Here is an 18,177-nt window from a genome sequence, read left to right on the forward strand (position 1 = left end):
CTAAATTTCTTCACACATTAAAAGAATATAAAAAGGGATACAAAAGTATAGATCATCATGAGCATGTTGGTTAGAAAACTTTCTGGCAACTAAGGAAGAACTTGGTTAGCCTAGAAGGCGATCTTGAATTAGGCAGGAAGATACGCAGTTCTTCCTAGTACAGGGGTGTCAAACTTGTGTCGTTGTCATGGCATCATCACGTAACGTACCACAACTTTTTCCCCCTTCAATAAACCGGGTGTGAGCTTGGCCAGAATGCATCCGGCTTGCGGGCTGCGAGTTTGAAGCCCTGTCCTAGTGTAAAGGTGACAAGATTGCTTCACTAGATTGTGTCAGATTGTTGACACTAATGAAGAAAAGAAGAATAGCAATAAGTCTGAAACTATTTATTCTTTGTTATTGTTGTTAGAGGTTGAAGGTACGTTTCTGTTTTGTTTCATTTTTGTTTGTTTTACTGTTTTGTATTTTATTTTCTATGATAAAACAATAAATTTACAAATGAAGTCTAACTTTATTTATATAAAGTGTTTGCATTTAATTTTACTAGAATGTTTCAGTTTATACTCTCATTGGTAGAAGCAGGAATTTTTATGGGTATTTCAGCACCTTAAACATTTTGAAGTACAGGTGGACCTTGACTTGTGTCCACAATTGAGCGCAAAATTTATGTTGCTAAGCAAGAAAGTTAAGTGAGCTTTTTGCCTCCTTTGTGACGTTCTTGCCACCATTATTGTTAAGATAGTGGCATATTTGTTAAGTAAATTTGGCTTTCTCAATACTTTCGCTTGTCAGAAAATTGCAAAATGTGATCACATGACCCTGGGACACTGCAACTGTCATAAATACATGCCAGGTGTTCAAATTTTGATTACATGATCATGGAGATGTTGCAACGGTCATAAGTGTAAAAATCAGTCATAAGTTACTTTTTTCACAGTTGTTGTGACTTCAAACAGTCACTTAAAAAATGGTTGTAAGTAGAGGATTACTGTGATGACCCGGCTTGTGGCACAAAGGTAACACAGTTAGCTAATCAATAAGAGTCCCTTTATTATCTCCAACTTTGCCCCCAATATCCAGGTTACCTTCTGGCTGGACAAAAACTCTCCCAGGAACAGCCTTTGACTGCAGAAAATTAAGTCCAAACAAGCCAAACTGAAGCAATTAATTTGGCAGGGCAGGAGCAAGAATTTCAGATTTGAAGGCATGGCAAAACTCACATGGTTGTGAAGACACCAGGAACGACAACACAGGATAAAGACACGTTTGCTTCCAACAGCCTGCCGCACACAGCCTGCCTTTCTTATCAACTTTCTTCCCAGCTGTGGCTAAGAGAATCAGGGCCCTTTCCTCCCCCATAAGTCATGCAACCCATATTGCTCTCTTCTCTGTTCCTCCCTGCGTGCCCTAGGATGAAGAAGGGGTGGGCCTTGTTCTTCCTCTGAATTCCCTCTCCCTTGTTCTATCTCTCCCCTGCTCTGCCCAGCCAGACTTTGCCCTTCCCCAGCCTCCTCCATAGCCAACAGAGCCACATTCCCATTCCCTGTCAACTGTCCAGCTTCCTCCTCGGATTCAGACTCTGACAGGGACATGACAATTACCTGTACTTGCAGAAAATTTACCGTTGTTAATGAAATAGCATGGATTTTTTTAAAAAAGAAAAATGGTAAGATTAAATTTCCTTTGTCCAGAAATAGTGAAATGTTGTCTGTATTGAATGCAACAGTGCTCCCCACCCCCGCCCCAAGAGAAGCATTCTCTATCAAACAGTGAAGTGCAAGTATGGTACTAGTAGAAATTATAGCAGGTGGATGAAGATAAGACACATGCGATAAAAAATATCAGAGGCTTATATAATATAATCCAGCATGAGAATAGGCTGTGTCTTTTGAGAAAGATGTTCTGTGTATCTTATGGAATGCAGAAATGTATCTGCATTCCAGCATAGGTCGTGCTTCAAAATTTCTTAAGCTATTTAATAACAAACCAAAGGAACATAGCACACGAGTGACCTAGAAAGATAGGGAGAGCCTAGATGTATGCGTTTCCATGTGTTTCATCCCCAAGATTTATTTCAAATTTGTTATTCATAAAGGAAGAGTGCAAGATGGGGATGGGTCCTTTGAAGTGGAAAACGAAGTCTTCTATTCAGGCTTGGATCTAATAAAATACATATGACACAGGCTTGGCATTACGGTCTGCTCTAAAAGTGTACTCACTGCCTGTCATATGTTGCTTTCCGATACTGGGAACACTGGTGGGAACAGGTATTGCCCTGGAACAAAAGCATGATTAATTTTATCCTGCTGTCTCCAATAGTACATGCCCCAGGCAATCAGATAAAGGAATATTAGAAAGAAATAGGGTGAGTTGGGCAGGGAATTTTTAAGTTTGGAGATAACTAGATATAAAAGAAACTAATAAAAAGCTTTCGTCGTTTTCCCGTGTATCTCTTAGAAGAGCAAAATATGTACAATCTTATTTAGTTTATGGTTAACCAAGTAACTGTTTCAGGGGCATTGGGTTTCATGTTTATCTTTTGACTTAGTTAAAATACAGGTAGTCCTTGACTTATGACCACAATTCAGCCCAACATCTTGCCCAGCATGATAGTTGTTAAGTAAGTTCTGCCCCATTTTAAAACTTTCTTGCAACAATTCTTCAGTGAATCACTGCAATTGTTAAGTTGGTAACATGGTTGTTAAGTGTAAAAAAGATGTTGAGACTCTGGAAAGACTGCAGAGAAGAGCAACAGAGATGATTAGGGGACTGGAGGCTAAAACATATGAAGAACAGTTGCTGGAATTGGGTATGTCTAGTCTAATGAAAAGAAGGACCAGGAGAGACATGATAGCAATGTTCCAATATTTGAGGGGCTGCCACAAAGAAGAGGGAGTCAAGCTATTCTCAAAGCACCTGAGGGGAGGACAAGAAGCAATGGATGGAAAGTAATGAAGGAGAGAAGCAACTTAGAACTAAGAAGAAATTTCTTGACAGCTAGAACTATCGTGGAACAACTTTCAAATTGATAGCTACAACTCTGAAGTTTTAAACAGATTGGAACACCTTTGCCTCAGGTAGGGTTGGACTAGAATCCTCCAAGTTCTTCCAACACTGGACAGTTCGTTCTATTCCATTCCATTCCATTCTAGTCTTGAATCTGGCTTCCCTGTTGACTTTGCTCGTCAAAAGGTCGCAAAAGGGTAACATGTGACCCCAGGACACTGCAACCATCATAAATGCATGCCAGTTGCAAATTTTGATCAAGTGACTGCAGTGGTCATAAGTGTAAAAAAAAGTTCATAAGTCGTTTTTTTTCAGTGCAGTTGTAACCTTGAATGGTCACTAAACAAATAGTTATAAGTCGAGGACTATCTGTACTACATTTATTAACGTAAATTTGAAAGACTGGGACTGCCTTGTGTTATCCAATCACATCGTTTTGGTCCTAGCGAGCCATGAGACGTATTTGTAACATCCCCAATCCACTATTGCTTTTGTTGGCATTCCACTAATTCTGCTAATCTCTATCAGAAAGACACTTTAACATAATAGTATTTGATATTGATTAGAATGGTATATTATCAATATATAGTATCTTATATTCTAGCTCAAGCAACATATTTCTTTGAACATAAGTGTTTGGGATCCCACAAGGCAGCAAGTGGTTTGTCATACTTCATTGTATATTATTGCAATGTAGCAGAGTAGTTTGTGGATTTTCTGCCTCTAAAACCAGATCTGAAAACAAAATGTAGACAGGAACAATTTTGCACTTCAAAAAGACTGCCAATTTGTACTAGCCATGTGTGTATGCACAGATATGGTAGTTTTTAAAAACTTTTCTCGACTGATCTTTTCTGTTTTCTTGCCTATCCTTAACCAATGCAGAATATTATATCATGGGGATTTCTTAGGAGTGAGTCCCAAGATAATATATTCAGGTTTGAAAAATCTTCACTGCGCTGTGCATGGTCAATGTATGCTCTCTTTGTGTGGGAAAATCACTTGGGTGCCCTGGACACTCTAAACGTGTTACTGAAATGTAGGTCCCAAGTAGTAGACCCACACAATTATGTTGTGCTTCTGTGGGTTTTGTTTGTTCTGTTTTGGTTCCATAAAGGAAATCTTAGAAATTGATGGCTGCAGTCTATCTATTCAGGCTTCATAAACTTCATAAACAGTTGAAAAATATTCTTATACAGCAACTTGCTTTTTGCTGGGGTTTTTTTTTTCATTCCACAGAGGAGAGATTTCAATATGTAGTTATTTATTTTGTTCCTTTGGTAGATGTATCTCCTGCCTTTCCTCCAGGAGCTCAAGATGCCTTCCAAGGAGAGGTCTCTTGTATTTATTCCAGCAAGAGCTGACCTATGAGGTAGGAGGATCTGAGTGAGAGAGTGAGGGAACATCCCAAAGGAACCCAGTAAGCTTCTGTTGAGTTGAGTTGAGGGCAGACTTGAACCTGGTTCTCTTTGATGCCAGTTGATGACAATAACCACTACAGTGGTTCTTGTATCTGTCTATCCATGAATATAGGCGTATCAGAGAGGTACAGATACTCTTTTGAGATTTTCATTATTAAAAAGAAATATTTACAAAAGAATTTTAACTCAACCTTTCAAGTATGGCTGGCTTGTGATAGCTGTAAACAATTCTGAAGGACAACAGATTTGATCAATCTCCCCTGTCAGGCATTTATATCATTTTTTTTTCCAGAAAGGGCAGAAAATGTTATCTGATACCTCGTAAGCATTCACCTTATGAGATTATTTGGAAAAGGTAATTACAACACACATAATAAAGAATTTGCTATATAGTTCACAACAAAACAGCATCTTGACACAGAATATCTAAAAACTATGCCACAGGTAAAGTAATCCTTATTTTTCTTAGTGGCAGAGCTATTTGTCTGTCTATCGTCTGTCTGTCTGTCTGTCTGTCTGTCTGTCTGTCTGTCTGTCTGTCTATCTATCTATCTATCTATCTATCTATCTATCTATCTATATACATTTCTAATTTAGAGATCTTTTATCTCACTTTCAGAGCGACTCTTGCAATAAACAATTTAAGCAAGAGACTCCAAGGGATTTTTAAAATCACATTCAAAAAGTCCCATATAGTCTTATTATGGGATTCCTTTCTATCCACATATATCTTCCCAAGCTCCCAGCGTTATATGTAACATAAATGAATAAAATACCCTGCCAAATTTACATATGACATTCTGCCTAATTACATGCAGGAGGGACCAGTATGAAAAGGATGATGGAAAGGAGAAAGAAAAGGAAGGGAGGGTAAGGGAACTGATAGGAGATGTGATTGGCTCACATCTCAGGTGGAAGCCCTCAATCCCACACTGATAAATTTGTGGCAGGGAAGAGAATGGAAAGAGAGAGAGAAGTATGTGTGGAAGAGAAGGATTGGTAGAGGAAGTATGTGTGTGAGGGAAGGAGAGAGGAGAGAACAGAATGAGAGAACTCATTCTTTTAACCCATTTTTGGATTAAAGTTCTGACAGACAGTCCTTCATCAGAATGCATTCCTCAAGAAAATATATACTCATCCTTATTCTCTAGGTTAAAAATTCCACCAAACTTTGTAGACTTTGTAATTGTTATAAAAATTTATCCTCCCCTTTAGCAGACAGATTTTTTTTCCTTTTTCCTTTCACATTTTCAGCTGGCTCTCCATGTAAAACAAGGAAATGGAAAGAAACATGTTAGCTCATTTATGTCAAGTGCCAGTGGTGAATTATTCCCTCTGGTATGCTCTCAAGTGCTGCATTCTGTGGTCTATTTTTAAATGATTCAGAGAGTAGGGCTTTCCCTGCCTTGTGGAAACACCATAATTAAATTGGCCTCTTTGTAAGGGGATTATCTTATTTCCTGTTGGCCAGTTTTCACTCTCCCTTTGGCCTTGGTCATCTAAGTTGCTTTGAGTTCTTATACGGAAGGGTGTTGTCCAGTTTTCTTGGTTCTTGACTCTCAGTTCAGCTTTTTTAGAAGCTAGCATCTACCTAGGTTAGGGATAATGCTATCTGTAATACCTCTTCATAATCTGATACCCTCAGATGTTTTCTGATGAAACTGCCACTGTTCCTTATAGCTGGCCATGCTGGTGAAATCAGCTAAGATACTTCACACATACTTATGGACTACTCTACTCGACCAGGGTAAAGCAATAGGCGCAATTTACATAGACTTCTGCAAAGCCTTTGATTCAGTGGTACATGACAAACTACTGCTAAAACTAAACTCTTATGGCATTTCCGGATACCTTCATAAGTGGATTACTGCATTCCTGTCAAACAGGCAACAAATAGTAAAAATAGAGAGCACTATATCAAACCCTGCTCCAGTTAACAGCGGTGTCCCGCAAGGCTGGGTTCTAGAACCCACACTCTTTATACTCTATATAAATGATCTTTGTGATCACCTTATAAGCAACTGCATCCTCTTCGCGGATGATGTAAAACTAATCAACACCACCGACAATGCTACTGTTCTTCAAAGTGACCTTGATTATGTGTCTGAATGGTGAAACCAACAAATGCTCTATCCTACACATTGGTTAAAAAAATTAGTACACCAAATACAACTAGGTGGATATGACTTCATTGATGACCCTCACTCTGTCAAGGACCTAGGAGTACTCATATCTAATGACCTAAGCACCAGAGCTCACAGTAACAATATTGCTAAAAAGGCATTAAGAGTTATAAATCTAATCTTACGAAGCTTCTCCTCTGGAAATATTGAATTGCTAACTAAGGCATACAAAACCTTTGCTAGACCAATACTCGAATATAGCTCATCTGTCTGGAATCCTCATTGTATATCAGACATTAATACAACTGAACGAGTCTAGAAATATTTCACAAGAAGAGTACTACACTCCTCCGCTCGCAACAGAATACCCTATATCACCAGACTTGAAATTTTGGGCTTGGACAATCTTGAACTAGGCCGCCTACGGTTGGACTTAAGCGTAGTACACAAAATTATCTGCTACAATGTCCTACCAGTCAATGACTACTTCAACTTCAACCGCAACAATACAAGAGCACACAACAGATACAAACTCAATGTTAACTGCTCCAAACTTGATTGCAGAAAGTATGACTTCAGCAACAGAGTGGTCAATGCCTGGTATGCACTACCTCACTCTGTTGTTACATCCTCAAACCCCCAGTCCTTTAACCTCAAACTATCCACTATTGACCTCACCCCATTCCTAAGAGGTCTGTAAGGGCCGTGCATAAGTGCACCATCGTGCCTCCTGTCCCTGTCCTATTGTCCCCATTTAATCGTACCTATTTTCTATATTCTTACTCATGTTTATACTTATACCTATTATTTTGTAAGCAATTGACAAATCAAATCAAATAAATAAATAAATAAAAAATCTGGAAGGCATCACAAAGAAAGCTGATCTAAGCTTGAACTTTTGAATCTTGGTCTTTCTCCAGAAATAGTTGTGGTTTTTGTGGTTGTGAGATGAGCCTTGCTTTGGATATGCTCTATCTGCTGATATAGGACTCGGCTGTTGAAATTTCATTTTCCAGCGTTCTTCCGAATTTTTTTTTTTTTAAATGCCCTGGAATTGGGTTGCTGTTTAAGGAATTGATACAACTGCTTGTCAATCAGTATTCTGGGAAGACTGGAGGAGAATGTGCTCATAATTTGCTATTATTTTTGAAACTGTAAATTGGCTTTCAGTTTAGATGTTTCTGCCCAAAATGTGGGTCAGGTGGGAATACAGATCCCCAGCTCAGCTGTTAGATATATAAAACTCTATACCATTCTAAACGCTTTAGCCATATAGTTAGAGCACTGTTTGTCAACCTTGGCAACTTTAAGACATGTGGAGTTCAACTTCCTGAATTCTCTAGGCTGGGGAATTCTGGAAGTTGAAGTTCACATGTCTTAAAGTTGCCAAGGTTGAGAAACACAGAGTTAGCGGGTTGTCTAGGGCAAGTTACTATTTTCTGGCCATTTTTCTGCCTCATTAAGATTGCTGTTAATAGTGATGATTGCTTAGCTTTGGGACTGCTCAACTTAGTATATCTTAAGACTATTAATATAGTCCAAAGTGTTGGGTATGGTACAATGTGGAGCGGTTGTTTGGAAAAGATATTGTTTGGCATGAGTATTCAGCTTGGAAGTCACTGCTGGTATTTTTTTGTTCATGTTTTATCTTCCCAAGAGAAAATAAGATCCGGGCAGTATCTGCAAAACTGCATTGCTCCAGGCTGAAACAAATACGTATTTAACTCTCTGCAAACAAGCTTCAGTGCTCAGTGCTCTGCAACAAGCTATCATTCATCAGATCGACCACTTTTACATGTGGCCCTTTGGTGGGGGTGGGGTGGGTAGAAGAGATCACTCATTCTATAATTGAAGATGCCACAAAAATAGCCGGTTAAAACTCCAGCACCCACTCACCCTGACAGGAAAGTAGCAAGCTGCAAGCAAGGCAGAGACTAACGTTTTGTTCACCCACCTCCTCTCTCTTTAAACACAGGAACTTTGGTCATGGAAGCAAGGACACGTGGTGGATTCTTGGCAGTCGGCAGTCTGTGGAGCATTTGCAGGTGCAAAGGATTATATGTTATCCTGGGAAACAGAGAAGAAGAAAAGCAGGGAGGAGGGACAGCGCAACTCTATGAAGGCCAGCGAGGCAGCCGCATTCTTTTAAAATTCCGGTTTGTTTAGAGTGAAGAAAATGGAATGTGGGGAAGAGGGGAGGTGGGGGAAAAATGAGGAGAAGAAGGTTAGTCTAAAGAGCCCAGGCCAGGGTGTCAGTTTGAAAGACAGCCAGTTTGTTTTTGGCAAATTTCTGTTATTGAACAAACAGGGCCTGTCAGTCAGCTTCTGGGATTATCCAAAGGTTGAGCTGTAAAACTCTCTGTGAGGAGAACTGTGCACTTGGGTGCGGGTTTATGCAGCTGCCTGCCCTGAGCTCCTCTCCAGGCTCAAGGGCTCTCGGTAAGGCCCATGATTCACTCTTCATGTGACAGCTCTGACAGGACTCTAGATTAAGGCGAGTCAGGAGAACAGAATGTCTACGCTCAGCAGCCTCCAGGCGGAAACTTTCCACGGAGGAGAACCGGAGGCTGAAACATCTGGGCAGTCTCCGGACACTCTGCCTGGAATGAAGAGTGGCAGGACGTGCTCTGGAATGATTGATTGCAAAAGAGCCTGAAAGTTAATTGAATTCTTAAAGAGCCTACCTTGCCCTATTATAACAGTCCGCTTTAAAATAATTTCCCTTCAGATGTCACAAGTGCCACCCGTCCCACCCATCCGACAAGGGGCGGTGAGGGGAAGTGTAATGGTCTGATAGAAACCTCAGATTTAGAGGAAGCTCAGGACTGAGTGGCAAAAGCTCTGCAAAATGTGCAGCCTCAGGTTCTGACGGTGGAGGGAAGCAAGGTGCAAATAGGAGCCATAATGATACTCTCGGGTTGCTGCTGAGTAAAACTCATCCAAATTTAATACAGGTAGTCCTCAACTTAGAACCATTTGCTTAGTGACTGTTTGAAGTTACAATGGTCTTTGAAAAGTTCTGAAGCTTTTGTTGTTCTTCTCATTGCGGCTGAGGTATCCAAACATCTGGAGTCTTTTCTTAAAAATTAACGATTTATTCAGATACAGGATATAATAAAATGGTTATATCAATGATTAAATAGCTGAAGATGTTGTAGTAGCCTTCCCCAGGGCAATTAAGATATACTCCCTCATAAACAGCTGCATGGCCAGTTGTCATGGTGATTGGGGATGATGAAAGTCATCATTTGACATTTCTGGAAGAGTCGAGTTTGAGGAAACTGCTAAATGTACTTATCTTTGTAGATACTGGTTCACTTACTCAGTTCGATCATGTAGTTACTTACGTTGCATGAAATCATTTTAATACATCAGTTTTCTCTTCCTCCTTCGCCATATTTCAGTCTCCTCCCATGTCTTTACATTTTTACTATTTTTAGACTAGTGCATTTACTCATTAAAAGCAAACCTTTCCATCTTTCCGTTTTCTTTGCCAATAGTGTGCAAAATCACTGGAAGAAATTAACGAACATTGGGTACTTATTAATATCATTACTGTTTCAGGCAGTGAAATTACTTGAAAATGTAACTTGAAGGTTTTGTTCCAATTCTCTTTTAAGACTCTGCAATCATTTTTTTAAACATTGATCTCAGAAATAAAAATAGGAATATTTTCCCCTGCCCTTTTCAATGTCAGCTGGAAATTGAACTACCGAATCCATCAAACATAAATCAGAGGACATTTTCTGGTATAATGTTTGCACGCAACATCTACAGTTGTGCTTGGAGCCTTAAGTTTTGGTTGCCTTGCTGTCCCTTTGCTGAGTAAAGAGCCAATTTCTTTTAGTAAAAGCTTCCCAATGGTTTTAATGAACAACACACAGAACTATATACATGCTGCCTAGAAAAAGTCTTGGATAGACATAATTTGAGGGGTTTTGCCAAGTATTGGAGCTCTCCTTGACTTTAACAAGGTTTTGGAAGCTTGAACTGGACCTGGTTTCTCAGTTCATATGTAAGGTAGCCTATAAGTTATCCTCTTTTTAGTAGAAAAAAGAATGATCTGAACATAGGGGCTACACATTTTCTATTTGGGTACCATTATGCCAAACATTTTTTTTACACATCCAGCAGGGAATTCAGAGGAGAAAAAGGGGTGAAATATTCAGCTTCTCTTATATCATGTATAAAACAGAATCTCCCCTCTTGTATAAAATAAGGCAGATACATTATATTTGGAAATGGGCACCTTCACAATTTCTCAGTCTTGTATAGTTTTGATGTATCTTGAGTTTGTCTCCTAGGAAATGTGGTATCCCACCTGAGATACAGCCAGACCTTGACTTGGCATCTGTTCAGAGTTATGACAAACCACCCCAAGGATACTTACAACCTGGTTCCAAAGTTCTGATGGCCAGCCCCACCCCTCCACAATCACATGACCGGATTTTGGATAGTTGGTCTACATTTACTGCCATTTGCAGTATCCCACTGTCACATAACTGCAATTTGCAATGTGGTGGGATTTTTTGGGGGGGGGCGGGGGGCGCAAAAAACAGTGTTTAATTCCAGTTTTTGGCAAAAACACTCCATAGCAAATAGAGTTTGTTTAATGACCACCTCAAAAGGGTCATAAAATCAGGTTGGTCACATGATGACCCACTTTATGGCTGTCACAATTGGGCAGGCTCCATAAGGTCATAAGTCGAGGACTACCTGTACTGGTATTTGGTTTTCATGAGCTGTGATCTGGGAACATTCTGTGATCTGTGAAGAAGCTTTCTGTGGTCTGGGGAGAAGCCATTGCTAAATCTCCAAAAGCCGCTGAAATGTTGACTTTCCAAACTGGATTTTGAAGGAGTCACAAAGTGTATTAACAGTTGTTGAACAAAAGCCAGCATTGTCACTTACTTTACTTCTCACATTCCCCTGCAGAAGATTCTGGCTGCCTCAGTCTTTTCATATATCTTATAAGAGATTGGGGAACAGGCTCTAGACAGAGTATAAATTTTGTAAACCTTCCTTTCCCATGAAAATTTAGAAGCCTAAAATATTTCATCTACTAAATTGTGCATGGGTCATGAAGCAATGAAGATCTATAATTACACTTCAAAATGAAACTGGACTTACAGTATAAAACCTTTTAAACATATATAAGTAATATCAGTTGCCTCTGCATTATTTAATTCGGTTACAGTTTTGGGGGGAAAGGAAAATAAAAGTGTACAAACTGCAGCCATAGGCCAACCTTTAATCAAAACAATGTTGCCAGTACCACAAAAAAGTACATTCAGGCACTATGACTGTCTCAGACACCCTCTGTGCTCGTGGTCTTTGCTTTACCACAAAATTTACTTAAAGTGTTCTAGTGGTCAGAAAAGAAGGGAGGAAATTAAACAAGGTACATACACCCTCTGATTTTTAATCTCTCACATTACCACCACCACCACCCCCAAATAATAATTGTTGGCTCCTTTCTTAACCAAAAGGTTGTAGAATTGACAGAAAAAAAACAAACATTACTGTGAGGTTAAATCAACAACACTGTATTTTTCTGTTTTTAATGCCAGTAAAAACTAGAGTGGTTAAAGTCAACTTTCTATGACGATTTAGCAGCTTGCAGTGTATTTTTTGGTTATGTTTACTGGTATGTCTATAAAGAGTAGCTAGCTATTTGACAAAGGCCTAGGAATACAAACTTTAAAATACAGTCAGAAGCCTGCCATCAAATAATTATCTGAGTGATTGAAATCAATAAATGAAATTATGAATGGGTTTTCTATCACTCTCTCCTTTGCCTTCCATATACTGCTATCTATTTTATTCAGTTTATTTATTTTTTTAATGTATATCCCACCTTTGTTATTTTGACAAAAAACTCAAGATAGAAAACGAATTCAGCGTACTTTCCTCCTCCTGTTTTCCTCACAATAACCCTGTGAGGTGGGTTGGGCTGAAAAAGAGTGACTGGTCCAATATCACCAGCTGGCTTTCATGCCTAAAACAGGACCAAAACTCACAGAATTCCTTGAATCTTTCCTGAAAGTAGTTTTAATTCCAGCCAAATTGAGACACTTTTCTATTATGCATGAATATGATGAATTATTGAATATAAACACATGGATGAACTTTCATGGTAATGATCTAAGTGCCAGACTATATAGTTATCAAAATTGCAAGTAATAGTAGATACAATAGTTGTTTTACACTATTAATTTTCATTAGTATTTATTAGTATTGCTAATTGCAATAATATTGCAACCAGGTACAAACATATGACTACAGGGAAATTACATGCAATTCCAAGAGTTTTTCTGCAATTGTGTACTATTTCTATCAGAAAAAAAAAAGATTTTAAGCATCATTATAAACCCTAAAAACAAAAACAAAAATGGATAGGTGTGCTTTAGTGATATATTTTTCCCATGTGTATAATAATTATAAACTAGAATGAAAATTACTGATAGAGTCTGGAATGCCCTAATCGGTATCCTGGAAAAATGTATTTTAAGTTTATTTTCAACTGTAATCATTAATTATATAATATAATTTTATATAAAATAGTAAGCTGTTATTCTGAATCTTCAGAAGAGTAAAATAGATCTCTTCTCCTGAAAGCCAGTTTTGCCCAAGTACAGGAGATCCTTGTTTAGTATCCACTCATCTGATGACGATTCAGAGTTAGCACACTGCCGTACCATGGGGTCTTACAATGGGTCTGTGTAGTTGCATAAGTTAAACAGATCTTGCTTAGAAACTAGCAATCTTAATTGCATTCTGTCATACTGTCACGAGGTCCTCAGATGTGCACTGATCAGGACCCAAAGGACAGGTATACATTTGTGTTGTTGTCTGCATCTCACCACAGTCAAAAAGGGCAGAAGCCACTGTTTAGTTCCATCTGGTCAGAGTATCTCTGGATCTTGTACCCATGCACAGGGGTACTTCCCTGCTTTCCTGCTTTTGCCAGGCCCAGCAGCCAGCTCCTCCGTTGGTTCCATCCAATGTTGGTTCTTTGTAGTTCTCTGCTTTTAAATTCTTCAAAGTCTTCCATCGAAGTAAGGAAGCTTTTCCTAGGTTTTAATTTCTGATGAAGTGGTTGTAGGCGATAGAGCGGGTATTGATGATTTAAGCCTTTTTCTGTATGCTACTGCTTCTCTGAACAGTAGGAGAGGCAATACCGATGATAGATTTTGTCTAGAGGAATAGGTTTAAGACATCCGGTAATAATTCTGCTAGCTTCATTCAGAACAACATCTACTTTCCCAATATGTGCTGATTTATACCAAACTGGGTAGGCATATGATCGTCATATACAACCTTGACTTCTGTCTTCTGACAAAGAAGCTGCATGGCAAATTTGGCAGGATGTCACAAATAGTAATCATGGGACTACAGGATTGCTGCAACCATGTGGTATTACCTGACAACAACAAAAATGGGATTGCTGCAATTACTCTCCTTATAACTTCTTAAAAAGGAATAGCAAACAATTTTATTGGAAGATTGTTGTGAAATTTCTATCTGCTTTATTTTGAAATTTTGTAGGAATTTTCAGGAATTCTTTTTTCTTTCCTTCTTTCTATAATGGGGGAAGATGGTTCAGGCAAACCTGTGAAAGTGTAAGGTGCTGATTTGAACCTTCCAAGTTAGAGAAATTTTATAGCAACAATCAGGCACCTCTGCTTTCAGTTCTTTGTGCTATTCTTAATAGGCTACTAATAGGCTTGGCCGCTTCCCTGAATAGAACAATCATAGTCTTCAGCTTCAAAAAAGGAAAGAATATGAACCCTGTTAACTGCTGACCTATTATTCTCCTTTCAGTTGTATGGAAACGGTAGGTGAGATTTCTAAGCAACAAATTATTTGTCTGAGCTGAGTAATAATATCATGGAAGAGAAATAGAGGAGGTTGTGATTCTGGCCCGTTGCTTGGTAGAACACAAAGCTGGCTGAGAAATTAACCTCAGTTCCTTGCATTATATTTATATTTTATATAAAAGACCTTTCTGTTATTCTGAATTATTGTGGATGTTTGTCTTTGTATATTTAATATTGAACTGTATTAAAAATACTGGACTTATATTAAAAATATTCAAGTTGATGGATTTTGAAAAAGAATGCCATATTTCTCTACATCCACAGTGCCAATTCTACTGAATCTACTGTTTCTATACCCAGATATTTTTACTAGTAAAGATCAACATAAAAATTAGTTCAACTTGTGTAAACTTTGCAGGATTCAGGGACACAATATAGGTAGTCCTCAACTTTTGACTACAATTCAAATACAACCCAAAATTTCCATTGCAAAGCAAAATGGTTGTTAAGTGAGTTTTGCCCCATTCTACAACCTTTCATGCCACAGTTAAGTGAGGCACTTCAGTTATTAAGTTAATAACATGGTTGTTAAATGAATATGGCACTTCCATTGACTTTGCTGGTTACATTGTTACAAAAGGTGATCACATGACCTTAGAATACTGTAAACATTATAAATGCATTCCAGTTGCCAAGTGTCTGAATTTTGATCATGTGACCATGGAGATGCTGCAATGATCATAAGTGCCTTAAGTCATTTTTTTCAGTGTTGTTGTAACTTTGAATGGTCCCTAAATGAATGGTTGTAAGTCAAGGATTACCTGTATGAATTCCAGCAGTCTACACAAAATTGTAATTATGGATGAGTAAGGACTTCCTTAAGGGATGCGGTGGCTCAGTAACTAAGACGCTGAGCTTGTCGATCAGCCAGGTCAGCAGCTTGGCAGTTCGAATCCCTAGTACGGCATAACAGAGTGAGCGCCTGTTACTTGTCCCAGTTTCTGCCACCTAGCAGTTCGAAAGATGGAAAAATGCAAGTAGAAAAATGGGGACCACTTTGGTGGAAAGGTAACAGCGTTCCGTGCGCCTTCAACATTTAGTCATGTCCATGGAGACATCTTTGGACAGCGCTGGCTCTTCGGCTTACAAACGGAGATGATCACCACTCCCTAGAACTGGAAACAACTAGTATGTATGTGCAAAAGGAGCTTTTACCTTTAAGGACTTCCTTTAATTCTCCTCTTCTGCATATGAAGCCATCTTATAAAATGTATATGTCAATCCTGAGCCTTCAACAGCAGGATGAACTAAAAAGATTAAATAAACATATGCGAAACATATGTAACCATTGGCATGTCACAAAATTTCAGTCAATTTAAATAAAGATGACTGAAGGAGTCTTTTCTAAAACAAACTGATGAGAATTTCTTTTCTCCTTTTACCCATTTTGAATTGTCTAGGCAAGATTCCAAGTTTTTCTTCTTGAAGTCAAAAAGGCAAGAAATATGTTAGGCAGATGCCTCCGAAGACAGTCAAAATAGCTTCAACAATTGGAGGTTTCCTATCTTCATGTCACCCTTGCTTCACTGAAGCCACTGCTAGCATTGAATCACAACCAACATCACACAAGTGTAATTGCTTATACTCAATGACTCAGATGCGTTCTGGAGACTCTTCTAATTCTCTATAGCAGGCCGAATAAGGGTGCAGAGGACAGAAGAGTGACATGGAATGATTCAGTTGGACATGGGCGGAGGGTCTCACTTGATACTGGGAGAATCAAAGAGGCTCAGTGGGTAGGTGATCAGTTTGATTTTTACTTTGGCGGTCATGAATTATTTTAGGACAGGGATGTCAAACTCGATTTCATTGAGGGCCACATCAGTGCTGTGTTTGATCTCGGGGATGGGCAGGATGAGTGTGGCCAGGGTAGGCGTGGCCTGCTTGATATAATTCGTGTTGGTGCCTGTGGTGCCCCACGGTGCCTCTGCCAGTGAAAACAGGCTTCTTAGCTCTGTTTTCAGTTGCAACAGCCTCCTGCAACCCTCTGCCAGTGAAAAACGGAGCTCAGGAGGGCCGCACGTGGAAAGAAGCAATTTTAAAAAGGATTGGGGAGAGGTGGTTAAGGTAAGGTAGGGGAGAAGAGAAAGAAAGAGAAAGATAAGAGAAGGTTGTTCTGCATGAAAACTGGATTTTTTTGTAGCTAGATTTTTCCAGTTGAAGCAGAGAATTGGAGGGGATACAGCACCCAGTCTCTTAATCCCCTGGCTGATAAGTCATACCAGAAAGGAAGCATTTGATCTGCAATTCTACAACAATCCTCCCAACACTTTGAATCGTGTCAATTAAAAATTGGCTAAATTGTCCAGTTTAGTGTCAGGGTTCCAGAAAAACAAACTCCAACAGCAAAACTCCAAGACAGGCATTTTCTCGAAGTTCTATTTTATTAGAGTTATCATACTGGCATATCTGGGAAAACCTGAATCTGAAAGTTCTGGGTTTTCCTCCAATAAGTAAAATTTACAAATCTACCCCCTGCACCCATCATTCCATCACATTCCCCAATCCCCATCCGTTCCAACTTGAGATATCCCTTCAACCTTCACCAGGTGCAGGAATAATAACATGACCTTGACTTTAAAGAAAAATGCTATTACGTCTAACCATATGTGCTCCATGAAATCCCGCCTCCCAACTTCCCACGCTCAAGAATGTGGAGGCTTCTGTTGCTAATATGGCTTCCAAAGCTGACATTTACATTGCATTATAGCAAAAGGAAGGAGATGCTATCATGGTCAAAGATGCGGAAATACAAAGTCCATGATCAGAGGCACTGTCATTCTACATGTCAGATGCTCTATAGAGGCAGAGAGGCTGAGTGTAATGCTTTGTTGAGAAGAGCCAGAGGCTGTACTTTTTTGCAGCTTGGGACCAATATTGGAACTTATAGGAAAAACTCAGAAAGAATCAAGGCTACCCAGAGGAGAGGCAATCAGTATATTTGGGGATACCTCATACCAATAAGGACATTAAAGCAATCCTTTCTACTGCTACAGGTGCCTTCCCCCAAACTTACAAAACAACACAGTACATCAACAGACATGAAAACGTTGAAGCAAAACGTGTTTGCTACATGTTTGCTTCAATATTGGTCTTTAGTCAGTTTGTAAGGTCAAAACTATAATTCTCACCTTAATAAGGAGAAAAATATAAAAGCCTACCTTTCAGTCAAATATTTGAAATGCGTTTAATTTTTAAAACCCCTCCAGAAATTTAGATTATTGAATGTATTTATTGGCTACCCTATATCTCAACTTCATTATTTAATTAAAAAAATGTTGTTATGATGGACTGCTCTGAGAAGGGAATTGTTATAACCCTAGACTTAAAGATTGCTGTTAATACGGTTTTGTTATTCTGTCCAGTGTAGAGGTTTCCTTCTGTCAGTTAGATTGATCTAATCCACTTTGATGCTTTTTATAATATAATATATTGGATTGACAATATTGATTTGAAACATTTGAAGAAATGGATGAATGCTGTAGTGTTTTTCCACTTCATTCTGTCCGTAAAACACATTTCTTCTTCAATCATGGACGTGTCATAAGAGCAGAAATCTATTGAAAGTGAAGATTGCAAACAATAAAATGCTAGTGATGGCTTTTTTGCCTATAAAGCTGGACAGCTGCCTTGGTTTCCCTTCTGCTCTAATTAGGCCTGACAAGTTTATAGTGCTGTGTTTAAGAGAGTTTCCTTGTCCATACAAGGCATTTAAAGTCAATGATGACATCTCTCTTTAGAAGTGAC

The 18,177-nt window shown here is 38.9% G+C and overlaps 1 protein-coding gene across 3 annotated transcripts in view; it reads left to right on the plus strand.

Annotated features, from left to right (window-relative positions):
• SLC25A26 (solute carrier family 25 member 26) overlaps positions 1-18,177 on the plus strand; it is a 134,852-nt gene that overhangs the window by 96,624 nt on the left and 20,051 nt on the right. For all 3 annotated transcript variants that reach the window (XM_026722078.2, XM_087923631.1, XM_087923632.1), the window contains one exon: positions 8,526-8,595. In XM_026722078.2, coding sequence (XP_026577863.1) covers positions 8,526-8,595 — 70 coding nt within the window. The remainder of the gene's footprint in view (positions 1-8,525; positions 8,596-18,177) is intronic.

Source organism: Pseudonaja textilis, chromosome 2 (assembly GCF_049901715.1).
Source record: "Pseudonaja textilis isolate UNSWEBS1 chromosome 2, rPseTex1.2, whole genome shotgun sequence".
In the NCBI taxonomy this organism is placed as follows: domain Eukaryota; kingdom Metazoa; phylum Chordata; class Lepidosauria; order Squamata; family Elapidae; genus Pseudonaja; species Pseudonaja textilis.